This window comes from Pleurodeles waltl, chromosome 3_1, assembly GCF_031143425.1.
Source record: "Pleurodeles waltl isolate 20211129_DDA chromosome 3_1, aPleWal1.hap1.20221129, whole genome shotgun sequence".
Taxonomy (NCBI): domain Eukaryota; kingdom Metazoa; phylum Chordata; class Amphibia; order Caudata; family Salamandridae; genus Pleurodeles; species Pleurodeles waltl.
Window position 1 is genome coordinate 978,069,779 of NC_090440.1, and position 13,384 is coordinate 978,083,162.

General features: G+C 43.7%; 1 protein-coding gene across 8 annotated transcripts in view; it reads left to right on the plus strand.

Annotated features, from left to right (window-relative positions):
• Window positions 1–13,384, plus strand: part of WDTC1 (WD and tetratricopeptide repeats 1) — a 499,786-nt gene that overhangs the window by 148,317 nt on the left and 338,085 nt on the right. For all 8 annotated transcript variants that reach the window (XM_069224084.1, XM_069224088.1, XM_069224081.1 and 5 more), the window contains one exon: window positions 155–337. In XM_069224084.1, coding sequence (XP_069080185.1) covers window positions 155–337 — 183 coding nt within the window. The remainder of the gene's footprint in view (window positions 1–154; window positions 338–13,384) is intronic.

The window sequence follows — 13,384 nt, forward strand, 5'->3', positions numbered from 1 at the left end:
AGTAGTCACTCTCCTTTCTGGGTTGTAAAAGTTCATAAAGAATGTTTGTTCCTGAATTATTGGGCTTCCTGCCGGAAGCTTTGTGCTGCTTCTTGCAATGGACATGTTGTTCTTTTTTCACTTCTAACACTTTTCTCTGTTGTATTCTCCTTAGGCAGTATGACCTCCGGGAGAGCAGCAAGCGCTCTGAGGTTCTCATTGACCTTACAGAATACTGCGGCCAGTTGGTGGAAGCCAAATGCCTAGCTGTAAATCCCCAGGATAACAACTATCTGGCTGTGGGTGCAAGTGGCCCCTTTGTTCGGATCTACGACATCCGCATGATCCACAATCACAGGTGAGGTCTGGTGCGCCACTGAATATGCTGGTAAGAGTAATGTCTCAGGTTAGCAAGATCAGAGAAGACCATGCTGCAAGCATGGACTGGAACATTAATTGCACAGATGAGTTTTGAGGTGCACTGCAAGCCTGCATGCACGAGGAGTATACACTATGTCCACTGGAGAGAACAATTGCTTATTGCATCCATGGAGGACCTGCAGTACCTTTGTAGCAATATGAGCCACGGTTTCATCAGTTTTGAAACCGAGGTCTGTGAAGGAGATATAGAAAAGTGCTGCTGCAGTAGCCCACTCTACAGATATATGGAAGAGTAAACATGAAGGCTGTGTAGATCAGTATGACCATGCAGCAGTGATAAACGGATGCAAGCCAAACCATACTGCAGCTAAAGAGCAGAAGCTTCCAAAAGGTGGTAGACGGAGTCATCACAGTGGAGATTGGAGTAATGCATCAACCACCAGGGAGAAAATACTAGATGTACAGGGAAGGCCACAGTCATGCTGCAGCCATAGGTTGAGTGGGTTGTACTCTAGCCACAAGTGAGGGGGTGGGGGGGGATAGTCATGATGGTTGGGGCAGGAACATGCATGATAAACATAGGTAAGAGGGGGGCCTACATTGGATTCATAAAGCAGAGGGCTGTGGAAATTAGATTAGGAGGGGGGGAGGTTGATGTGGACTGATGAGTGCTACTTACATACATTCAGGCCTCTGGGGCGAAAGAAGATTAACACTTCTTCCAGAAGGGGAAGATGATTTTTACAGCAGCCATCTAGTTCTACTGTATGTAGTTGAGACGGCAAGGTGACATATGTTTAGTCCTTTCCTTCAGCTCTTCTAATGTAGTAGTTGTTCCAGCTATTGGCTAATAAACCTGGCCGCTCTGTTCCTTTTTCTCAAGGTTGTACTGGCTTCTTACTTTGCATGGTATTCCCCCATTGCAGTCCTCTGTGCCCCTTTTGGTACCGTCAGAACAAGCTTCCTCCAGTGGAGTTCCTGGCTGATTGTTGCTTGTAGTGCCTTGGGACAAAACCTTAGAATTCTTAAGTACCTGGGGTGTTGGACCCCGCCCCACATTACTTCTATGAGTTGCCCTTGATCTTAGAGACTGGGACACACCTCCGGATAGCCTTTTGTTGGAGCCTTTGGTGTCATTGCTGTTGTGCCAAACCTAAACCACCACGTATGCCCAGGAACCAGGAGGTGGCCTATCATAAGGCTTTACTCTTAGCGGTGTGTCAATGATCTCTTCAGCATTTACAATAGTCACTAGTACTAGGAAGGCAGATAGAATAATCAAATAATACAGTTCTCCATGTATGCTGTAATATGTCTTAACTTTGTCCCAGCATCTCACAGATGCTTAGTTTTGGGGAAGGAGAGGTTGATCTGAGAATTTGAGCCCAGGCTGCTTAAGATCTATATGGTGATTGACAATAAAGCACAAAATGTTTTTGGCATTACAAATTCCTTCACCTGTGCACCAATTGGGATTCTCATTCCAAATGAAATTGTACATTTTGTGTTATCCAAGGATTGTTTTTTGTCTCACTTCTTGGGTCTCCGCCAGGTGCCTAGCTAGTCAGAAAAGTTGCAGTCCCTCTCTAGTCCCAGTCAGGGAACCTTCATATTGATGTGTCTTTGGTACCTACTGTGTCACAGAGCTAGAAATGCTACAGCTGAGCATGCTGCTGTCAGTTACTTTTTTCCATCCCTTTTGACTCTATCCGGAATTTTCTTTCCATTTGCATTCTTTCAAAAGACCCTTTAAAGCTCTAATAGGGACATGTCACCGCCAAAGGTGTTAGGATTTAGGAGATGCAACACAAGCAATAAGCAGATGTCTGTTTTGGATTCTCACAACATCTTTTTCTAGTACCTGGGTTGTAAGCATCACTTCAGCCCTGCAACAAGTGCAGTTGCATGCATGCCATGGCCATCAGGAACCGGGAAGTGAAGCTTGTTATGGAGGGGGCTTGCAATGAAAACATCTGGCTAACGTGGCTCCAAGTTGATTGTCCTGTTCCACTCCTCCCCTCAGGTAGGTCTTCTGAATGAAATCCCTCAAAGGACAAGCACCCCTGCAAAAAACATAATTCAGCAGAAGGTGGGACTTCCTAGATTTCAGCATTTGACTCTATCCCTAATTTGGAGGATATGTACCTGGTAGCTGCCTCCATTTTGGCTTTGCACCTGGAGCTGCTACACCATCTTTCCCACTTCAGGTCTCTGGGTGCTGATCACGCACAAAATGGTGACCTTCAGTGAGGCTTTACTGGAAGTGTTCTGCTCTTCTTTAGCCCCTTTAGTGTGTTCTCAAGTGCCTTCAGGTTTTTTGACAGTGCTGCAGCTGATGGGTCCACCCCCAGCATCAGTTGAACCTGATTCAACTGTTGACATGATGTTGACAGATTGTGATGCTCTGTCCTAAGGCCTTGGTGGTAGCTCTGGCCCAGACACTAATGTTGTTGCTGCCTTTGAATCCAGAGATGCTAACTTAACCTCTGTCCTAAAAGCGATCTAAAAGTCTGAAAATCGATTGTGTTTATGGATTCCACAAAAAATACCTTAGCTTTGTTGCTATATACCAAATTGTATAAGGAACAGGTGGTTCAATCATTAAGTTCCACAAATGTCATAAATTAGTAATAATTCCCTTTCTGATAATTAATGTTGTTGCATACACTCATACAACAGTAGAAAATATTTTAAATAATTTATCAGTAAGCAATAAATATTAAGTTAAGCATTAGACATGACATTGTGCATTAAAATCATGGTAACAGAAAACTACCACCAGTGCTGTCCAATCTGAAAATTGTGAATAAATCTGCAATAAACAATCAAAAAACGAATTTCAAGATTATTTAATTCAGGCTTCATGGGGCCAGACATAAGTGTAATACTTCTTTTAGCCCCTGACAAACTAGGGGGCAATGGTAAAAATGTCTTTAGAGGGAAATCTGTTCCTTTATTATGGGCAGTCTCCTCATATCGGTTCATGTGCTGCCCTCAGTAGTTGATTGCTGTGGACGTGTTTCGACTAACAACTTACAGGTGTCCTGACAATATGGACCTTTTATAAGAAGTTGTTATGGTTACTGTATGGGCTCATTAAGCGGACTAGCCATTGAGTTAAAAGGGATTAATTTATTGACTCTATGGAAAAATTTGAGGCAAGTTTTAAGACTGAAATAAATTAAGTGGATTTAAGAATTATGTGCTGCTATGTATGTAAGTGAAGAACATTTGTCAGTAAAAATATGGTAGTCTACCTCTCATTGCACATTCACACTATATGAGGGACTGATTCTTTTTCACAAGGAGTGATTTGAAGGTATTTACCTGAAAAATCAGTTGTGTACCCTTAGTAAAATAAATAAGCTTCTGTTTGCACTAGATGTAAAAGTGGTGTTTGTAACAGTTTGTTTCTAAACTTTTTTTCCTGAAGACTTTCCAGGCTAGGTGGAGCCTTTTCTTTTAGCAGTGTTACGAACTGTAATTTAACCATTTTGCTAAAGGCTAGGAAGAAGGTTAAAACCTGGTTCAGTGATGAGCCTCTACCTCATACTCTCCTCATTGCTTAGCTGGATGAAATTTGTGTGTGTCCACCATAATGAGTAGGACAGTAGTGAACAAAATGTTCTCTTTTTTTTTTAAATTGATGTGGGTATTTATTTGGACTTACAAAATGCCAGTGGCCTGGGTACCTCGCGGGAATTGACATTGATTGTCCCTCTGGCACACTTACAGAGAAAACTGCCTCCTTTACCACAGTCCTGCACAGGGCATTTGATGGCTTGAAGGTACTCTTCCTTGTTGTGGAAAATAAGGTAAACCTCCTTACAGAGATTGTACAGCCTTTTATTCTCTTTCTCTGAACCTTTGCTACCTTTTAGCAAAGCTGTCATGGATACCTTCTTGGCTGCATGGGATAAACTGACCTCCACTCTGGTGATGAGCCACCAGTTACCTGCTCGCATTGTCTGGCCACTCCATTTTAAACTGAACCATAACTCAAATTGTCTGCATCTCTGGACAGGAAGGCAAAAGTATAAAGGCTATGGGTGAGAAAATGTTGTTGTCTGGAACGGTGGCTCTTCACTCCTGTAATGTCATGTGCTTATTGGTCTGATACGCTCATGCGCATTGGAGGAAGTCGCTCGCCCATACTCTTGTGGGCAGTCTGTGCGATTACTTCAGTGGGGCGGTGGGTGATGTTCAAGCAGGTTCTCTGCTCGGTCCTTGACACATTGCAATCAGTGGCCGGAGCTATGAGCTCTTTGGTTACAATATGACGCCACACCTAAACACACTCCATTCTGAAGTTTCCAGGGATGTTCTGGATGTATATTATAATATGTTATATTTAGAAATTCAGCAGTTAAACCTACCTAAGGAAACTACAACTCGTGCTATAAAGTCACTAATTCACACCCCGCAATCCACAGTTTTTTCATCAATAATTTTACTGTAAATGTTGCAGTGATATTATCAACGATATCATAAAATATGTCATGACTGATGTAATAGGTGGGGTAATTAGCAGTGCATGGAGAGGGCACAAGTTATAATTACCTTAGGGCCCAATTTATAGTTTGTTTCTTGACCTTACTGAAATGGCTGAATTTCTGTGGTTTTGTGTGTAACATCTGAACCTAACAAAAACATCCCTGTAACCTTTGGATTTTTTAGAGACTTTCTATGTTTTGTTTTTATTATGTTCCCGAACTATAACATCCCTATAACGTTCATTTGTTTCAGTGAATTTCTACAGTTGTTATTCCCTCACTATAATGTCCCTTGAGAGTGGCTGTGTGGTTCTGCGAGTGTTTGTGTGTGTGTTTGGTGGATGAGTGCGTGACTGACTCTGTGTGTGGGTGTGTTGATGTGTGTGTGTGTGGTGGATGTGCTAGTGTGTGTGACTGGCTGTGTGGCTGTATTGGTGTGAGTGGGTTTGTAAATGGGTGTGCAAGTATATGGTGGGTGTGTGAATGCACACATTTGTGACTGTCTGTGTTGGTCTGATTTGGGTGTGTGAGTGACGGTATGGGTGTGTATGTGTGTAGTGGGGGTGGGGGTAGTTTTTTTTTTTTTCCTTCCTAGGCTCCCACTTGACGGCTCACCACAAAACTTCAGGGACAGCAAACTAGTTTTCAAAAGTTGTGAAGATTTGTCAAACGACCCGATTGTTATTAGCAGAACAAAAAAATGTTTTTCCCATGGAAATTAGGTCCCAACTACTGACCACCAGTGAGTTGTCTATCTGTCTATCTACTTATCTATCTCTGTGTGTTTGTATGTGTAGGACGTTGCCTCTGTATATACTATCACAAAGTGAGAGTTAGTGTGCACAGAGTCCAAGGGTCCCCCTTAGAGGTAAGATAGTGGCAAAATTAGATTATTCTAATGCTCTATTTTGTGGTAGTGTGGTCGAGCAGTAGGCTTAGAGGGTAGTGTTAAGCATTTGTTGTGTATACACAGGCAATAAATGAGGAATACACACTCAGACTTAACTCCAGGCCAATAGTTTTTAAATAGAAAAATATATTTTCTTTATTTTAAGAACCACAAGTTCAAGATTTGAAGTAAATACATAAAATGCAAGGAACTCCACACAAGCAGGTTGGGAACTTTGAAATAAAGCACTAACATATACAGTTTTTGATAAAATGGCAATAAGCTATTTTAAAAGTGGACACAGTGCAAAAATCAACAGTTCCTGGGGGAGGTAAGTATTGGTTAGATTGTGAGGTAAGTAAGACACTTACAAGTCTCAGTTCCTTGGCATAGGCAGCCCACAGTTGGGGTTTCAAGGCAACCCCAAAGTTACCACACCAGCAGCTCGGGGCCGGTCAGGTGCAGAGGTCAAAGAGGTGCCCAAAACACACAGGCGCCTATGGAGGACAGGGGTGCTCGGGTTCCAGTCTGCCAGCAAGTAAGTACCTGCGTCCTAGGGGGGGCAGAGCAGGGGGATTTTGTTGAGCACTGGGGGAGACACAAGTAGGCCCACAAAACACACCCTCAGCGGCACAGGGGCGGCCGGGTGCAGTGTGCAAAGCAGGCGTCTGGTTTTGTATTGGTTTCAGTGGAGGGACCCGGGGGTCACTCTAGCGGTGCAGGCAGGGCACAGGGGTTCTTCTCGGGCCAGCCACCACCTGGGCTAGGCAGAGGGTCGCCTGCGGGTCACTCCTGCACTGAGGTTCGGTTCCTTCTGGCCCTGGGGGCTGTGGTTGCAGTGCTTGTCCAGGCGTCGGGTCCCTTGTTACAGGCAGTCGCGGTCAGGGGGAGCCTCTGGATTCTCTCTGCAGGCGTCGCTGTGGGGGTCCAGGTGGGTCGTCTCAGGCTACTCACGGGGTCGCAGTCACCAGGGAGTCCTCCCTGTGGCGTTGGTTCTATGGATCTCGAGCCGGGGGCGTTTGGTGCAGAGTGTGAAGTCTCATGCTTCCGGCGGGAAGAGTGAGGTTTTTAAAGTTTTAGAAAAGTTGCAAGTTTGTTGCAGATTGTTGAGCAGAGCTGCTGCTCATGGGAGTTTCTTGGTCCTGGAGGTCAGGGCAGTCCTGAGGCTTCAGAGGTCACTGGTCCCTGTTGGATGCATCGCTGGTTGCAGGTTTTCCAGTCAGGAGACAGGCCGGTAGGGCTGGGGCCAAAGCAGTTGTCATCTTCGGTCATCTCTGCAGACTTACATGGGTGTGCATGGGTTAGGTGAGGGGTCCCTTAGGGTGGCACAACATATGTTGCAGCCCTTAAGGACCTTCCCTGGTCACAGGGCCCTTGGTATCACTGGTACCTTTTACAGAGGACTTATCTGTGTGCCAAGGGTGTGCCAATTGTGGAAACAATGGTACATTTTTAGTGAAAGAACACTGCTGCAGGGGCCTGGTTAGCAGGGTCCCAGCACACTTCTCAGTCAAGTCAGCATCAATATCAGGCAAAAAGTGGAGGGTAACTGCAACAGGGAGCCATTTTCCTACAGTATGTGTATGTATATATGTATGTACATATGTCTATGTGTGTATAAATGTATGTATTTTTGTGTTTGTGTGTTTATGTATGTATATATGTGTGTGTATATATGTTTGGCATTGGTGGATGTAGATACACATGCTCTGCATACTTCTGCCATCTAGTGTTGGGTCCCGAAGGTTGCAAATAGTTAATAAAAAAAAAAAATCTTTTGAGTCGCAAGGTAGCGGCGACTCCTCTTGCTGGCATGGGCATCGACTCCATTTTCAGATTGTTTTCTCACACTGTCGAATCCGGTCGTGTTCTCTTGGAGCTCCGGTTCAAGACATTTTTAGGCCTCTTTCTTTTGGGAAACCTTTCTAAAAGCATCTGTATTGACATGTGCGTCAAATGCGATACTCTATCCTTTTGCGTTCCGGAACCAAACAAATCTTATTTGATTTGAAGTTGTTCTATTGAGGCCCTTAGGGCCACGCCCTTTGGACAGCCATTTTCTCCATCCCACACCTGGAAGAATGAAATCCTAATGGAACGAGCGCCTTTCCGTTTCTATCCAAAGTGTCACTCCAAACTTCAATGGACCAATCAACATCAGGTCTGCAGCCTCCGCCTGTTCGATGGAACACAAAGACTGCAAAGCATGCCAGTCTTTCCGGTTAAAAAAAAAACAAACCAAAAAACTATGTGAGATAGAAGAGCCTGTCACCGAGAAATGCAGAGACAAGAAGTTAAGGAAACACCAGATATTTTACGGACATCAAGACACCATGTGGGACACTGAACAAGAGCAGGAACTTCATGAAGCTTTAGCTGTTGAAGAGGAGGCTCTTTTTATTTAAGATTCAGACTCAGAAGCCGAAATAACTCTAAGGATGGAGGAATCCCTCCATATCAACAAACAGTGATGAAAAATCCTCCGCGCCGACCAAAAAACTCACAAGTATGGAAGCAAAGGTGCCCTGGGGGCATGGCAGGCATAGAAAAACTTTCTTTGACGCCCAACCCTCTGGCTCGGCACCGAAACTCAAACAAAAGAAAGCCTCTTCCGCACCGATCGCCATCGGCACCAAAAGCTTCCACTTCCCAATCTGCACCAACTGTTTCGACACGGAAAAGACTGCCTGCCTCGGCCTGACAACTTCAGCACCAAAAATCAAGAGCGCTTCGGCACCAGAAAGAAATGGACTTCATACAGTTTCGGAGTCTAAAATACCACCTTAGCCAGTTCGTCAGAAAATGAAGCAATGGCTCCAGGCCAGGCAGTCACAGCCCCATATTCAACTTCAAACAGGGAGAGTTTTGGTCAAGGTTGTGGTTACCACTCCTACCAAATGACAGTTTACTTTTGAGTAGGACTTAGAAACGCCTATACCTCCAGTTAAACAGAGGAAAGTGGACTAGGATTTGGGTGAGGTGCAGCCACCTCCACTTACATCTCTACCGCCAATCACTCCACCACGACCATGAACTCCTTCTCAGCCACATTCTCAAGGTGACCCCCTCAATATCTCTCCACAGGACTCATCTCACTTTTTTCACAACCCTCAGGACACGTGGGATGACAGTGTCCCTTTTTCATGCTAACACAGACCCTTGGTCACAATATGATGTGAACACCAACATAGACACAGACATGGAGGTCTATCCTGCTAGACCTTCTCCACCTGATAATATAAATACTTTCCAAGTACTTAATGGGAGGGTAGCCACATACCATCAGGTTCTCATCCATAAATATCCCATTGAGGATGATTACCTTTTTGAGACTCTTACCTCCTCACATAAGTCTTCACAATATCTGCCCATGCATTAAGACATACAGACGATATTTTCAAAGACCCGGCTAGAGCACGTATTATTTCTCCAAGACTGGAGAAAAATATAAGGCTTCTCCATCTGATCCAATTTGCATCATGGGTCATATACCTGCAGACTCTTTAGTTGTACCTAATGCCAGGAAAAGAGCCAATTCACAAGCTGCCACCTCCTGATAAAGAAAGTAAGCTCATTGATGCTTCGAGCAAATGTGTTGCTGCTCAGGCAACAAGTCGTCGGTGTATTGTCAACACACAAGGACTCTTTATGAGATATGACTGTGCTCACTGGGATGAAATGAAGCAGATGCTCCAAATCCCTCCCAGAGGAGCATAGAAAAAGGGGACAGGAGATTGTTAATGAGGGGCAATTAATATCGAACAGTTGTCTATTGTGCTTTAGACTCCTCTTCTACAGCAGCAAGAGGCATAAACACAAGTGTCCTCTTACACCGGCATTCGTGGCTACGCATTTCCGCTTTCAAACAGGAGGTACAGCAAACAACTTTAAATGTATAGTTCAACAAGGAGCCTTTTTTCTGGCCGCAAGTAGATTAGCCATTAGAAAAGATGAAGAAAGATAACCAGGTGGCAGAGTCCTTGGGGGCACTCCAACTCATTGCATGTTGTTGTGCTTTTCATAGGCCCCCAATATAAAACAGCCTCTAAGCCCCTCACAGCAGAAACTTCATTGTCATACAGTAAAGGGGAATCACACAAATCCGTACATAGAGGATATAACAAGGGCTCATATGGAGGAACAACTTCAGAGGTAGAGATAAAACACCCTCCCCTCAAGCCCCTTCAGCTGCCTCTAAGCAGTGACTCAGTACATTTTACCTCTGATTACCAAACACCTGTAGGTGGGCGCCTTCAGTTGTTCCTCCAAAATTGGCAACAAGTTGCAGGAGATCAAAGTGTTGGATATTATTCCACATGGTTATCATCTGGAGCTCAGTTCCACACCTCTGAACGTTCCACCTAGCGCACTCAAACTCCCACAGGACTACATCATTCCTCCTCAAATAGGAAGTTCTGTCTTTTCAAAGCGAGCAATAGAACCAGTTGCCATACAGCATCAAGGAACCATTGTGTGTTCCCTTTACTTTCTCGTACCCAAAATGGACAGATCCTTAAGACCCATCCTAGATCTTAGAATGCTAAACCATTACATCATATAAGAACATTTCTATAAGGTCACACTCAAAGATGTGTGCTACCCTTGCTACAACAGGGCAACTCTTTATCCGCACTGGATCTAAAAGATGCCTACTTTCACATTCCTATACACTCAAAAAATTGCAAATATCTCAGAGTTGTCATAGAAAGGTAGCATTACCAATTCAAAGTGCTCTCATTCGGGGTCAGCACAGCAACAAAGGTGTTTACAAAATGCCTAACAGTGGTAGCAGCTCAACTGCGCAGGCAGAATATTCACGTGTACCCGTATCTAGACTGACTCATCACATCCAACTCTCTCAAACGATGTCTCAGTAATATTCAAACCACAGTAGACTTGCTTCACCAATTAGGTTTCACTATCAGTTTTCAAAAGTCTTATTTGAACCCACTAAAGAAACAGCCATGCCTTGGTGCCATACGCAACACATAATTAGTAATAGCCTACTCAAATCTAGCAAGAATACAAAATTTTGTGACACATCTGTGTCACTTTTGCCCCCAATCAACAAGTCACAGTAAAATCAATCATGAAATTTCTAGGAATGATGGCTTCTTGCATTGCAATTGTGCCACTTGTACGTTTTCAGATGCACCCATTGCAGGAATGTCTATCACGCTGAAGGGCGTGCGCGGCTGCGGTTGGATTAACGTATAGTAATGAAAATTACTTTGTTTTTAAAAAACGTAGAAATTCTCTGAAAAAAACAAAGGTTACTGGGACGTTCTAGTCAGGGCCACTGGAATTATGCAGCATAAGGGTTTAGTAAATTATGCGTCAGGAAAGGCACATTATGCGGCATAATGTGGCACACTTTGTAATAATATTCCTTCGGTATTTTAACATTTTTTAACTTGATAACACTGTCTGGGCATTGGTTGCACCTTGTTAGTACCATTTCGATACCCAAAGGTAGCAATAAGCAACAAAAAGGTTACCAGTCCAGTTTTGCAAAGGGCCTTTCACTGGGCGTCAACACTTGTCGGTGCACTTTTAGTAACTTTTTACCCGTTTGCGCTAGAAACAATCTGCAGATTATGTGGCAAATGATGGATTATGTGGCAAATGCGGCAAATCTGTAATCATGCAAAAATCGCCACGGCCGCACAATCGCATAATTCCAGTGGCCCTGGTTATAGTTAGGAAATAGAATAAAAAACAAAACCTTAGAAATTCACTGAAAAAAAACCAAAGGTTACAGGGACGTTCTAGTTAGGATCTGAATTTATTCAGACAAAGCCATGGAAATTGAACAGTTATAGAGTTTTTTCAAATAACTATAACTCGCGCCCTAAGGTAACTATAACTTGTTCCCTCACCATGCTCTGCTAATTACTTCAGATATTACAGGAATCATGGCAACTTGTGTAACATCCTTAAAAGTATAAATGAAACATTAGCAGTCACATTTATGAAGAAAAAGCTGTGCATAGTGAGGGCTTGAGTTATAGTTACCTTGGGGCACGTGTTATAGTTACTTGAAAGAACTCTATAACTAGTTTTGTCAGCTTGCTGCCAAATCTTGGGTTGTGCAGGTATTAGCGCTACTGCCAGTGCTATTAACCATCCAACCATGCCTTTCTCTACTACTTTACTTGCCTATGTCATTGACACTGGGTGATGAATCTTTTCCAGTTTAAAAAAAAGAAAAAAATTGGGGCTCATGTTAGCTGCTATCTGGAATGTTTTGGGGTGATCTGTCAAGCGGGAGCCAAGAAAAAAAAGGGGTCCCAAAACGTGTTTTCTTGATGTCTTGATGTTGAGGAATAGCAGGACATCTTCACAAAGCAAAGAAGCACTTCTCTTATAGATAGAAGGAAGGACCCTGGTTTGTTGGAGATTTATGTCTTTATAGTCTTGTTGGCCTCTCTATAGGAGGATTCATGTTATCACAGAATTCTGGAGAAAGACACATGAGAAACAATCATGTTCCAAACTCAAACTAGGTCTCTGGTGCCATTTCCTTGTGCTCCCTTACGCAGCTGTAGTGTAGAATACACACTTGACATTTAACCAGGGAGGCAGTATATATTTTGTGCAAAGCTGTAGACTCTTGTTGAATAAAAGGGCAGGTGAGATTCCTTTGTGGCAGAGTCACTCACACAGCTACTGACACACCCACACAGACACTCATACCCCCACTCACAGATGCAGTCACTCACTCACTCATGCACCCACTCACAGACCCATTCAGGCTCGTGCACCCACTCACAGAGCCACTCAGGCTTTACGCACCCACTCACGGAGCCACTCGGAGGCTCAGGCACTCACTCACAGACCCACTCAGCGACACTCACACCTGCTCATGCACCCACTCAGACCCTCATGCGCCCACTCAAACCCACTCAGACACCCAGACCCACTCACACTGCCTCACCAACTCTGATGCACCCACTCACACATGCATTCAAGCATGCACTCAGACCATCACACATCACTCACAGATCCACTAAGACTGTCATACATCACTCACAGACCCACTCTCTCACCCAGAGACTCCCTCTCTCACCTATTCTCACACCTAGAGAGACAAACCCTACGGCCAACTTGCACAGGCAAAGGGTGGTTATAGGGCGTTAGCTGCTGGGCCTGGTAGCATGAAGTGAAGGTGGTTGCATAAACATATAGTAATTAAAACTAATTTATGTTAAAAAAAAAAATCCTTCACTGAAAAAAAAAAAAACCGTTACATGGACATTATAGTTAGGAAATAGAAATAAAAACACAGAAATTCACTTAAAAAACCAAGGTTACAGGAATGTTAGTTTTTTTTTTTAATAACTTTTTTTGCAATTTAAACTGTAACAATACAGTGTGAGGCATATGATCCCTTCTGTGGAGAAATACTTAAGCAGTTCCAGGTGTGCGATACAACAGGTTCATCAGGATTGGCAACATATTATGCTGTACAGTGATATAACACAGTGAAGTAACCAAGTCATTAACTCAATCAATTTGCAAAGGTTCTGAGAAAAGCGCAGTTGGTTGTCTAGACAATCTCCAAACAAAGATCTACCACACGTCAGTCATCTGCATCAGTGCTGATGTCAGAGTCCGAGGCATAATCATTTGTAAAGCACTC